Source organism: Hesperophylax consimilis, chromosome 16 (genome assembly GCF_061612785.1).
Source record: "Hesperophylax consimilis isolate HC1 chromosome 16, BYU_Hcon_1.0, whole genome shotgun sequence".
In the NCBI taxonomy this organism is placed as follows: Eukaryota; Metazoa; Arthropoda; class Insecta; order Trichoptera; family Limnephilidae; genus Hesperophylax; species Hesperophylax consimilis.
The window spans coordinates 34,919,463-34,932,830 of NC_142851.1; the positions used below are offsets into that span (position 1 = coordinate 34,919,463).

The 13,368-nt window shown below is 37.1% G+C and overlaps 1 protein-coding gene across 2 annotated transcripts in view; it reads right to left on the reverse strand.

Annotated features, from left to right (window-relative positions):
* Positions 1–13,368, reverse strand: part of LOC149417127 (uncharacterized) — a 95,937-nt gene that overhangs the window by 12,337 nt on the left and 70,232 nt on the right. Inside the window, exon 6 of one of the 2 annotated variants that reach the window (XM_089641233.1) lies at positions 2,255–6,363. The exons of the other annotated variant lie outside the window; for it this stretch is intronic. Coding sequence (XP_089497359.1) covers positions 4,230–6,363 — 2,134 coding nt within the window. The 3' untranslated portion in view covers positions 2,255–4,229. Of the gene's footprint in view, positions 1–2,254; positions 6,364–13,368 lie in introns of those variants that run through there. 2 annotated transcript variants of the gene reach the window in all.

Here is a 13,368-nt window from a genome sequence, read left to right on the forward strand (position 1 = left end):
ACGTAAGCACTTAATTTTTTTGTTATCATTCGAACTACGAAAAATATATAATATGATGAATGTAAAATAATTTTTTTTTAAATCTATGTTCTGGTCCAGGTCTAAGTTTTTTTCTCGGAACTCTAAAATGCAAGCATATAAAAACCTTTGTCAAAACCTATAAGTAGAAGTGTGCCGCAGGTTTTTTTAAATTCAGTTTTATTAAAAAAAATATGTACGTATGGGAAATAAATGGAAGTTCAACCAGATTTAAGAAGAAGCTATTATATTTTACTTCTAACAAACTTTACTGATAGCAAGATTAGAAACAGCATCCCACTTATATTAATAGTGAGATACGATGAGACTATGACATCCCCAATTTGAGTATATTGTGAGGCTGAAGGGTGGAGGAGATTAAGGAGATGGGGAGGAGGAAGGTGGGGAAGTACCTGGCTATGGCTATTCAGATCTGATCACCAAACATGGTTAAAGCTAATTCAACAGTGGCAGCTCGAGCACTTCTTCGATGGCGGGGACCGACATTTTTTACTTGTTGTGTACTGAAATCTTACTACTCGGAGAATATACAAGTGTAACGGACGTTGTTGGCCACATTATTTTATTTTGTCAAAATATGTTTACATTTATAAAATGTGCCAACTCCACGCCACTGGCAAAATCCTCACTCCCCGCCACTGCTCATTTTGTATATCGTTTCGGCCGAAATGGCCTGAAAACTCTGACTCCGAAAAGCATCGGTACCGTATCGCGTAAGTACCCCGGCCGAGCGATACGATGTTCAGATTTTCCTATGTACAAATTTACTAACAAAAACAATTTACTAAATGTTACCAATACCTATTTTTTACTTGTACATCTCCTCGGCAGTAGTTAAATAAACACTGTTTGCGATGTGCTACCACTGAGGAGATATTTAAAATGCCATTTTTTAACGAATTTGTGTAACCATTTTTGTACAATTATTTTTGCTATTTTGCCTCTACAAAAATCCAGGAACCTCGTAGCATAGTGAATCTTTTCTCTTTCTGAGCGCTATGTCACGGGGGACCTGCGAAAAATACTAACTTAACCATTTTACAAATTTGATCGCTTCAAGATCATTTTTACACTTTTATTTTACAAACATTTCATATTTTTTGTCGTATCTTGACAAACTAAAAATCTAGTTTTCAAGATACACATTGTTTTAACTGCTATGTAATAAAACTATGTAATTGTAATTCAGGCGAGCTTGCAAAATCTTTGCAAACTCCCAAATTCAAGCATCTGCCTTCGGCTATACCACCGGCAAAATGAATATGCAACATTTTACGGTGGCCTATGTACGCGTTTGTGGCGCGGATAGAATCCCCACCCTTTTTCGGTCGACAGCCAAATGTCGGCTGCGAGTCAGCCTTATAGATACCAATTTCTAAGATGTATAGTAAAAATACCGCAATATCTTGCAAAATTATCATCCAACTTAATTTGAATGCGCGTGGTTCCCGCCCGAAACTACGTAACTTTATACGTATAATAAATAAACAGTTCAGTGCTATTTGGTACGAGTGGATTTCATCAACTGTCCCCACTATACTTGAAATTCATATACAAGTACTATAAAAATAGCAAAAATAAATAAAGCAAGATTGCTTTACGATCGACAAAGAAACCAAAGAATGTACCCTAATATACCCGTAGGAATATCTCGGTTTGTCCCCTATCTGCGCGCAACATTCCGCATACTGACATATGCATCAAAGGACTCGATTCGCGCGGCTGGTTACTAGTCGCTAAATTAGTAAGCTTTAAGACGTTGAGCGGAGCGGAAACCTGTGGCTTAAAAATTTATTTCTGCAAATGTTCATTGCTTTTATGTTTATAGAATCTATTAATTTTGGTGTAGACGAAGAATCAAATGTTTTTTTCTTTTAGCAGGTTTCGGGGATATTTGGAGGGGTCTGTCCCCATCGTCCTCTTGTGGAGAGCCGCCACTGCATTTCAAGCAATGTTTCAATTCTAAATGGTTGTCTTTCACCAGGGCGATACTGAGAGCATCTACACTCTGTGCTGTACGTGTACTGTATAATGTCATTTGAAGATATAAATTAAATTTACTTGCGCATGCCGGAATGCGCAAGTCGAAGACCTTACCCCTCGACCACGGAGGTCGTGTTGTTTTGTCAAATGAAGACAGAAGAAAATTAAGCAACTTAAGTGATTCAATTCAATTATTTATTATTTTTAAAAACATTACAATTTTAAGGATTACATTAATAAACAGTGTACATACAAACTATATAAATAAACAAGTGAGAGAAAAATAAATGGATATTTATAAAAAGCGGATTTTATAAGAGCAGAAAAAAACTTGCTATTTAAAATCAACTTCATTGATGCAAAATATGTAAAAATCTAAGTGTTTCTATTTAACCACAAGAGTGCTTTCCCAACCGGCATGACAATTGACAAGCTAGTCCTGCAGGTCAACAGATACAACAATCTATGCTATCGGTGATGGATATAACCATCCAGAGCATAGAAATGAATTCTCCCCATGATAGTCGAGCTTTCAAACCATCCACGAATCGGTCCCAAGGAATGTTCAGCAATGTCATTCCTTCTGACCCTTAGATGGTTCGTTCCGAGCATACCCAAGAGAAAGTTAGTAGTATGGGTAGTAGTCATACTCCCTCAGGTACAGAAATCTCCCACATTTCTTCTAAACCTTCTCCAACGTGAGGGAATACTTCACCTGGTGCGGGATCAAAACCACCGACCCGATGCGTTGTACAGCATTATGAGAAACCGGATGTTTCTAAAATTCCTCGCAGTGCATAGGGCAAAACCCAGCATTCTCCATGAAGTTACTACAGATCATTTCAATATTAGCGTGAAATGTAAACCAACTATCAAACACTATATCAATAGAAAATAGATCCTTTATAGTGGAGAAACGTTTTAAACTTTGGGCGTTCATAGTTTATCGGTAAAACCAAGTATGACAGGCCCCTGCGAAAGAAAGAAACCTTGAACTCAATCCAATTCCTTTTACTCCCGTCAACAATTCAACGTCTTCTAAAGTTTGTATTTCTTAGAATAGTCGTAGGTCATCAGCGAAAAGAAGTGACCTGGAATGCAGAATAATATCTGCAATATCATTAATAAAAATAGAGAAGAAGAGTGATCCAAAATTTGAGCCCTGGGGAACTCCAGAGAGTACAAGAAATATTATGATATAGATACCCGCATAAAAGTTAGTAGAAGCATGTAAGACAGTGTATTTTTGATTACATCAAAATTAAGATATTTTTTTCGACTTCTAATCTATGTATGTACATATTTATTTTACTCCCAATTGGGCTTTTACACAAATCATTTAGCATGATAACAGCCGTGTGTTATCCAACCTCCAATTGGAGAAGCATATGAAATCAAATATAAAGTAAAGTCTTATGAGGTAAACATACAGTAGATTTAGCAAACATTATAATTAAGTAACAGGTGATACTAAAATTAGTACAATGGTTCCATGATATTTCATCAAAATGACAATTAAACATACTTTTAAAAAGTGATACAGAGTGATTAAAAGTGATGAAACAAAAACTAGGTTAAATAGTTACCTATGTAACCTAGTTTTTGTTCCAACACTTTTCATGACTTTATATCACTTTTTGTAGGTGTGTTGGACTGTCATTATGATGAGATACCCGGTCACCGATTCTAACACTACAATATGCCTTCTACCTCTCCGTATGTGCATATTCTGTATAGGTACAAGTGAGAAAAGACTCGGTAAGAGTATTCTCCAGCTTGAGTGCTTCTACAATACAGAATGGATGATACCTATAACTACAGAACATGATATCCATCTTATTGTTATTATTTGATATACATTATAATTATTATTTTATATTTGACATATTGTATACTATTTTCTTTTCAATACATACATTCTCACTCTTATTTATACATATTTATGTACACAATATTACATGCTTTTTAAAAATCAAGAAAGAAATAGCGGTAGTAAAAAAATGCACCTAGTAATTAAAAAGAAAATATGAAGCTAACCGAGATACACAAAATCTAAAATATTTATTTAAACAAAAATTCAATTCACAAATAATTAAAAACGTTGCTGTGAATCCGTAAATAAATGTTATCTTATAAAGCTATAAAGCCCTTCAAATGATCGTATATCATCAGGAAATGTTTAAAATTTAGTAGGTTTGTTGGTTTTTCTAGTTTGGATCATACTCAACATAATATCCCAAATCCTGGCTAACTTCTTCCAGAACTCTCGCAGCCGGTGGGTTTTTCTTGACCCTTTTGGGGCGAGGGACAGTTGCCCCAGAATGACGGTCTTCGTGGCGCTTGCAGTCCGGCATCTGGCGGAAGCGCTGGCCACACACGCTGCAGCTGAAGGGACGCTCTCCCGTGTGGATGCGCTCGTGGGCGATGCGAGTGTCATTCCTGAAGAACATGTCCGGGCAATGACGACAGGCAAACCGACGTACCACCTTCCCATGCTGTTTTCGCAAGTGTATCATCAGATTATTTTCCGTACTGAATGATTCCCCACAAACGTCACATTTGTTTGGACCATTACTAGACTTTAATTTAATTCGTTTCTTACCGCGGCACGTCTCTGTGTGTTTCTTTAAGTAGCTGGGGAAAGGAAATTTCCTCGGACACGTCGGGCAGTCCACAAACAGGTGCTGCTCGTGAACCATTCTCCGGTGATAGTGATAATGCTTATAGCTCTTCTGCGTTTCACCGCAAATAGCGCATTGTACCGAAGTGTCTTTGAAGTTCTTATGAAGTACATTTCTGTGATATTGATATGCACTCTCAGATAGAAGTTTCCCGCAAGTCAGACAGAGTTTCTTCTGATGTGCTCTGATTATATGTCGGGACAGATTATTTGCAACCTTCCCACAATGGACGCAGAGTCCTTTAGTGTTGTTAAGCTTTAGTTTATGGTGAACTTGGTGTAGTTTTAATTTTCTTATTCCCTTGAACTCTTTGTCGCAAGTTTCACATTTGACATCTTCCTCGGAGAGATGCCAGGACAGGTGTATCTCCTTCTGTTCTTTGGAATGGAATATAATTGCGCAGTACCTGCAGACGCCGGGGTGACAAGCTTCCGCGTGATTAACCCTCTCTTGGACAGTACAAAATAAGAGGTCGCAATGTTTACATTTACGTGGGGAATGCTTGTCATACAAGTGTCTTACTATTATTTCAAAACTTGAAGATTTAGATTTACAATACGAACAGGCTTGAGTTAAAGGACAAGTCAACAAGCTATTCAAGGAATGAGACTTATTGTAATGACTTTTAAGCAATTTAACATTTCTACATTTGGTTTCACAAATTTGACAACATTTACCAGTGCTGAAGTCCTTTAAAGAAACAACTTTAAACAATTCGTCTATCTTACTTTCATGCTGAAGCAGCGCATTAGAAGTAGGAGTGGCGTTTTTTTGAATTGGTGATAGATCTACAGTCTTTGCTTTTGGTGATAGACCTACAGTCTTTATTTTCGGTAATCGACCTACAGTCTTTACTTTTGTTGATAGACCTATGGTCTTTACTTTTTTGGAAACACTCCGACGCTTCCCTCGCCTCGGCTCGGGCTCTGGCTCAGGTTCTGACTCGAGCTCGGGCTCCGACTCGGGCTGGGGCAGACTTCCCGCTACGGAGGTGTCGCTGTCAGAAGATAGATTGTCAGCAGAAAGCTTCAAGTCTGGAGCACATGTGACTTTTACAGGACTTATGTGTTTGTCCCAGGAGGGAATTGACAGTTTGCAATTATTACACATAATTTTTTTGTATCTGGGATAATAGGAATAAATACTTTCCAAACTTTCCAAATACTCTTTGGAACATGATTCACAAGTAAAGTCATGTTTCCTGCGGAGGTTTTGTTTACCTTCGCAGTGTTTGGTAAGAAAGTGAATTTTTAATGTTCCCTCGCTGGCAAACTGTTTATTGCACTCCACACAGTTATATATCAGACATGCTTTATAATGAGTCAGCAGAATCTCCTCAGCAGGAAACAATGTCTTACATTTTAGACACTTGAACTGTGGTTTTTGTGGAAGCTTGTCTAATGCGGAGTATTTAACATCATCAGCGAAATCAGTGGATGTTGAAGAGAGACATTGCTTTAAATGATTTGTATATAAGAAAGGATTACAGAATATTTTATGGCATTTGCAACATACGTGGAAGTGTTTTCTGTTTGAAAGTGTTACAAGTTTAGTGGAAATGTATGGAGATATTTGGCTCTCTGATCCATCCTGGTCAACCAAAATGAATTTCTGTTTATTTGTCATTTCCGCATCCAGTCCACCTACCGACTGCTGGAATCTGAAATGTCCAAGAAATTGTTTATGAAATGACATCTACTGCTTCCAGGGATTGAAGCAGATGCATAAATAGTCTATGATGGCTAATGGTCTAGTACTGAGTTCACATTACAACATAACAACATAGATACTAAATAACTCTACAATTTGATGAATGAGAAACACAAAGCTTGACGCATTTGTAGAAATATAATTCATATTTATATTATCGTATGACAAAAATAATGATGTACATATAACTAAATGACTCTCAGCATTAAAATCATTGTTCGTAAAATACAAACATTTAGTTTTGTTGACCCGGGACTGCCGTCGTTACTGTAACTGTGTTGTTAGCTTCGCATGCATAATAATTTACGTCTTTATTATCAATTTATTTATTCGAATTCCGGCTGATACATAGCGTTATTAGTATATTTAAGAACAAGTTACAAGTTTTCCATCAGCCGATACATGGTCGTTATTATGCACATGTAGAGTTTAAAAAAATTAATTATCCTTTTTAAATTGTGGCATCATTAAAATTACTAAAAATATACACGATGAAAGTTAATATGGAATAGAATGATTGAAACCCCACAACGAGCCTAACGAGACACATAAAAACATTTAGCAAAACAAACATTTTTATATGTAAATAAATTCATTGAGAAGAGCATGTAGACAATACCCTACTTCAGCATTTCCCAGAAGCTGGGCAGTGGGAAGCGAGTTTCGACTCGACTCGGGACTAACACACAAATTCCCGGTCGTCTAAAAAAAATTTTGAAAATCTAAATTCTCTCCAGGTTTAAGTATTTTCTCAGAAAGAACAGAAAGAAAATAAAAACTGATAAAACATTTAATGACCTTTGTCAGAACCTATAAATATAAGTAAGGGCAGCAGGTTTTTCCGAACCAGTTTTTCTAAAAGAAATAAGAATGGAAACTTTTTCTCCAAACTTGAAGTTTCTATAAAATGCTGTTTGTGGCTATCTACGAGGGTGGGGTGAGAAGTTTCTGGCCTGACACATAGATGTTGCTATCTACAAGGGTGGGGTGAGAAGTTTCTGGCCTGACACATAGATGTTTGTTGCTATCTACAAGGGTGGGGTGAGATGTTTCTGGCCTGACACATAAATGTTTGTTGCTATCTACAAGGGTGGGGTGAGAAGTTTCTGGCCTGACACATTTTTCACTAGCCTGCATACCAAATTTCAGGTCAGTAGCTCTGTTAGTATATGTTTGACACACCCTTTTGAAGAAAACGCATTTGTCATTTTCGTGAAAATGGAAAAATTGGTAAAGCGTGCAGTTATAAAATACTTCTATTTGAGAGGTTTAACTCCATTTCTGGGACTTCTCCATAAAGCAGTGGGTTTCTGAATTTACGAAAGGTTGCAGGAGCATTGATAACACAGCTCCGGAAATAATCGATAAAATCCATAAAATAGTGTGCAATATTTTACATAACCATTATAGGTATGGAAAAGCTATGCGCTAGGTGGGTGCCGCGATTATTAAGCTAATTTTTGTGTTGATTCATAACTTGATTGTTGATGAGACTTGGATCCATCACTATACTTCTGAAAGTAAACGACGGTCAAAACAATGGACAGGACCAGGCGAACCCACCCCAAAGAAGGCAAAAACAATTTTGCTAGGTTATGGTAACTGTTTTCTGGGATACAAAACGAATTCTGTTTATTGTTTACCTCCGAAAGGGTAAAACTATCAATGGAGAGAACTACGAAAACTTACTGCAACGTTTGAGCGATGAAGTAAAAAGAAAGCAACTCATCTTATAAAAAAAATCTTGTTTCACCATGACAATGCACCAGCACACACTTCAGTTGTGGCGATGGCTAAAAACAATGATTTAAACTTCAAATTGCTTCTCCTATAGCCTTATTGCTAGATTTAGCACCCAGCGACTAGCATCTATTCCCTAAGCTCAAAACATTGCTCAGAGGACAAAAATTTCAGAGCAAAGAGGAAGTCATTGGGAGTATTCGTATTTTTTTATTTGTTGTATTTTTATAAGCTCGGCGGATAACTGTGTTAGAGCACTGTTTTAATTAATGTATTAGTCTTTGTGAAGATTACGTTGAGAAATAAAAGCAAAAAGAATTGTTTCTTTGTCAGTCCGGAATGCTTTCACCCCACCTTCAGAAACAGAAACAGTATCCCACTTGCCATTATTAAATTATTTGGTTTTAGCTGAGTTTCTTTAATATTTTGTAAGAGTAAAAATGTTTATTTATTTTAATATACATAGTATGAAAACTGCTTAACCGGTCAGCAACGTAAGCAGATATACACGATAAAATAACGATAGCAGTCAAGTACAATAAGCGTGTTTACACGTCAACGCGTGTGTTTCCACAAAAATCGTCATAACTCCGTTATTCTTCTAGTGACATCCCTAAAACAAAAAGTAGAATATTCGTATTGAATGAAGCTTCACATCTCTATTCAAAGTTATCCATAGAAACCCGTAAAAAGACCTACTCAGTGGAAGCAAATTTTACCCGCCAAATCGTAAAACGACGCCAAGAAAGCCGTTTGACGTGCCGACCCGCCTCGCAAGTTTAATTATTTCTTTAAAAATATATTTTGTATGAAATGGTCAAAAAGTGAAGTGACAGAATTGTTTATTGTACATTTGTACGATGAAATAAGTGTTTTTTTTTTACATTATCCGTGATTTTAGTATCGTTTTTACATAAAACATTACAGGTGAGTCATTTTTACAATTTTTTCATGTTTCAATTCTAAATTTAAATATTTACAAATGTTAATATTTATTTATGATACAACAATTTGAAAGCCTATTTTGTAACCTTTCTAAAACAGTTTTTTTTATTCGGCTCCGTTCAGTAATGTTTCATTTATAGAGCTTTGATTGTGAGGCGGTAATAACACAACGTTTTCGTGAAATTGACATTTCGGTAAAGACATCTTAGCTTCAAGTTCGCGAAAAGTCGGAGGGGTTAAGCTCAACCCTACCTTCGTACTACAGGGATGATTTTTGACACTGCACGTGATTCGACTCGGTCCCTATAGGTTGAGTTTGTTGGTAATAGATCTAAAACAAGTATGTATATTAAATATATACAATGTCACCAGATTAAAAATCATTCACAATAAATTGGTCATTCGGTTTGTGGTTCACTATTATGTTCAGCTAGGTTCGGTGTGTCTATCCTCGTGTCGCTTGCAATCTGTGAAGGTTCTAAAAGTCTCTGAGCAGAGTGGACACGCGAAGGGGCGCTCCCCCGTGTGGATGCGCTCGTGAGCCACCCACGCGTCTTTCCGCCTGAACGGGGCCTGGCAGTACTGACAGTTAAACCTGCGCTCAACTGCGCCGTGATGTATTTCCCTGTGATGCCGAAGCCTCTTCTCTGAATAGAAAGGTTTGGAGCATTGGTAACAATGTAATTTAGTTTGCGCCAACTTCCTACCCCGACACTTGGGCAAGTGCCTTCTCAGTAAACTCCCAAAGGCAAATGTCTGCGTGCACTTCTCACACTGTACGTGGAGATGCGGCTGGTGGCTTCGTCGGTAGTGCTGATACAAAGCTCGCTCATCTTTATAGATCTTCCCGCAGTCGTGGCACTGGATATTCGGCTCGGGACGCGACCCTCCGCTATGGAATGTTTCCCGATGGTGTTTGTAGTTTTTGATGGAAAGCAGTTTACCACAATCCTGACAGAGTTTTTTGTCCGTATTTAATTGATGATCTTTATTAATATGGACGGTTAAGTCCTGCGCCGAGTTGCACAGAACTCCGCAGCGGGAGCACAGGGCGGGACCCGATTGCTTTCGCTTATGATAATGCATGTGCATATTGAGCTTTTTTTGGCCAATGTAGATACTACTGCAGACTTGACACTTAAGGGGTTCTGTGTTGAGATGCCAATCCTTATGTTCAGCATTCTCCGTGGAAGAGAGAAATGTAGCCGGGCAGTTGGAGCACTCGAAGAGCTCTGAGGGAGCATTGCTGGCAGGGGCCAGTGTTTGGAAGTGGAGCTCAGATTCAAAGGATGGACAATGTTCATCGTACAAGTGCCTATTGACTGTTTTCCAGAATCGGCATGTGTAATTAGGACAAGACACGCACAACAGCTTGGTAGGATGAACCAATAGGCAATGAAGTTTGTGAAATCTCTTCTGATGAGATATGAGTGATTTTAAATCTTTATGTGCCAAACCACAAATATCACAGACGTTTTGTGTCAATAAAGATTCAACTGACTTCAATTCAAATAAACTGTCTATTTTCCTTTCATGAATTTGTAGAGCATTTGCATCATCCATTTCAATTAGTGTTGTGATTGGCTTCTTTAAAGGGAGCGCTTTCAATTGCGAAAGATGTTCTTTTGTTATGAATTCCGTTTTGTCTAATGCTGAAACTGATTTACAATTGCGGCAAGAAATCTTGTTGTAGATTCGGTAACTCTTTATCAAAGAGTCTAAATTTTCTAGGAAAGTTGTTGAACATGTTTCACAATTGAACTGTTGTTTCTGTTTTTGGATGCTTTTGATGCTGGAGCAATGTTTACGCAAAATGTGAACTTTGAGAGTTCCCTCGCTAATGAATTGCTTCTTACAACTTAAACAATTGACTAAACTACGGCTATGGGTGTGCCGGGAGCGGGAAGCTGGAGGAGGAACCACGCTGGGGGTTTCGGGACTGACTGACTGATGATTTTCTCGGCATTGCTGTTTGTGAATATTGAATAAAAAGCGCCGGCAAAACACTTTCCTGCACTTGAAACACGCTTGGAAATGCTTTTTATTAATACGGGCCAGAAGTTTTGTGGAAATGAAGAATGAAATTTGGCTTTCCGATCCGTCTTCATCCACCAAAGTGAACTTTCTATTGTCTTTCATTTTGTTGTCAAGTTCATCTACCGACTTCCAGGATCTGAAATATCCAAGAAATGTTTCATGAAATAAAATAAAATATTATATTGCCTAGGTAACAATACCATAGCTGCAGATGTGTTGGTATTCTGCGTATTACACATATTATGCTAGAGGCTGGAAAACGTACCAGTAATATAGAGAGAAATTCATCAAGAAATGGAACCTGCTCGTATTTACAAACAACCTACTCCCTATTATGTTCCCTACTATTTAAGTGATGTACTGCCAAATAATGCACAATCATATTGTGGTTTTGGCTTGAACATCCAATCACTTACGAACATTATAGATGCTTTAAATAAATGTTGCCAGTAGACTTGGCCTCACATAAGCTTACGTACCAATCTCTTACTTACGAACCCCATTTCGGTTTTGGCTTTTGTATAAGGTGGAAAATTAACTTCTTTAGATTATGATAGCAAAACATTTTAATATTTGTTCCTGAACTTCTTTGCGATGTTTTTTAGCAATAATCAAAACAAGCGAGAATTTCAACCTTATCGCCATCTGCATAAGGAGTGCGTGATTCCGCCCGATTCCGAATGTTACAAGCCGAGATAGTACTTATTATCAGAGATGTGCAAAATGGGTACCCAAAACCATTTGAAATGCAAAATGGAAATGGGTCAAAACTTTTCCATTTGAAAATGCAAAATGCAAAATGGTTTTTAGAAAAGCATTTCAAATGCAAAATGCAAAATACCTATTTTCAAAATGCATTGAAAATGCAAAATGGTTTCTCAGGTCAAGCAATCAAAATAATTATAGAATTTTTAAACAATTTTGTCATTTAATAATGGACATCAATGTAGAACAAACATATTACATGATGGTAAATCCAAAAACACCACGATTACGGATTACAAAACCACAAAAAATTTGCGCGGGACTAATGTTGCCAACGTAAAAACATAGAAACTGCTATCTAACATTTAATATTACAGCGTCATGGCCCCATGTTCAGTACCTATTTGAATCAGTATTATTTTTTGTAATGGTATCACTCAATTGCCAGGGCTCCTACCAGGGAGCAACTTGATAAATGGAAATTATCTCTCATGGCGAGGTTGAGGACCGACTGATATTTGGGGCTTATGAAAAAAAGAGGAGTGGAGATAATAGGAAGAATGTTGCAAAAAAGCATTTAAAATGGAAAATGTATTGAGAAAAGCATTTAAAATGCAAAATGGTTTTTAGAAAAGCATTTAAAATGCAAAATGGAAAATACCCATTTTGCATTTTGCATTTCCATTTGAAATGGATTTATTTGAAATAAAGCACATCTCTGCTTATTATATCTATCATCTGACTTATCTTATTTAAAAAATATATATTAAAATAAGATTCACAATTCTTTTCATATCAAGTGGGAATAAATAATGAATGTAAATTTTAATTATTAATTTATTTCATAATACTACATTATAACCTAGAATCTAAATGTTATAATAAAGGAATGTTTGTTACATTTTTCACATTCTACATTACATTGTTGTTAAGGTTACATCAATTTATTTATTTTTCTAGAGTTTTAATTAACTTCCACCTAGAAGGAATTATTTTCTCCGGCTCATATGGCAAACATTGTGTTTGGTTTTGAAATGAGAATATACTATAACAGTTCCTACCGGGTGTAATTTATCCAGTTCCTACCTATCCCTAACTATCACCTTGCTGGAAAAGTATTTGAAATTTGGAACAATGGCAAGAACATATTGCAAATTCGAGTGCATTTGTTTAGAAAACAGAAGAAGATTTGGGACTACCAGGGGGTAGCTTCTGCAACAATTATTCAAACCTGCTAAATAAAAGCATTTCCACAATTAAAATGCTTTTGTTTTATAGCAAGGCTGCCCAACCCCAGGCCCGCGGGCCACAATGTGGCCCGCGAACGAATTATAAGTGGCCCGCGTGAACCATTTTCAAAAAACTTGAAAGAGTGTCGCGGGCCCGCGGTAAAACAAACAATACAGCTTGCGCGCGGTCACCAGTGTTGCCAACGAAGGCGATTTATCGCTATTTAGGCTACTCAGAACGAGAATCAGCGACGAAAAAATCTAACCTGTTGAACTTACTTTTTAAACAAAAATACACC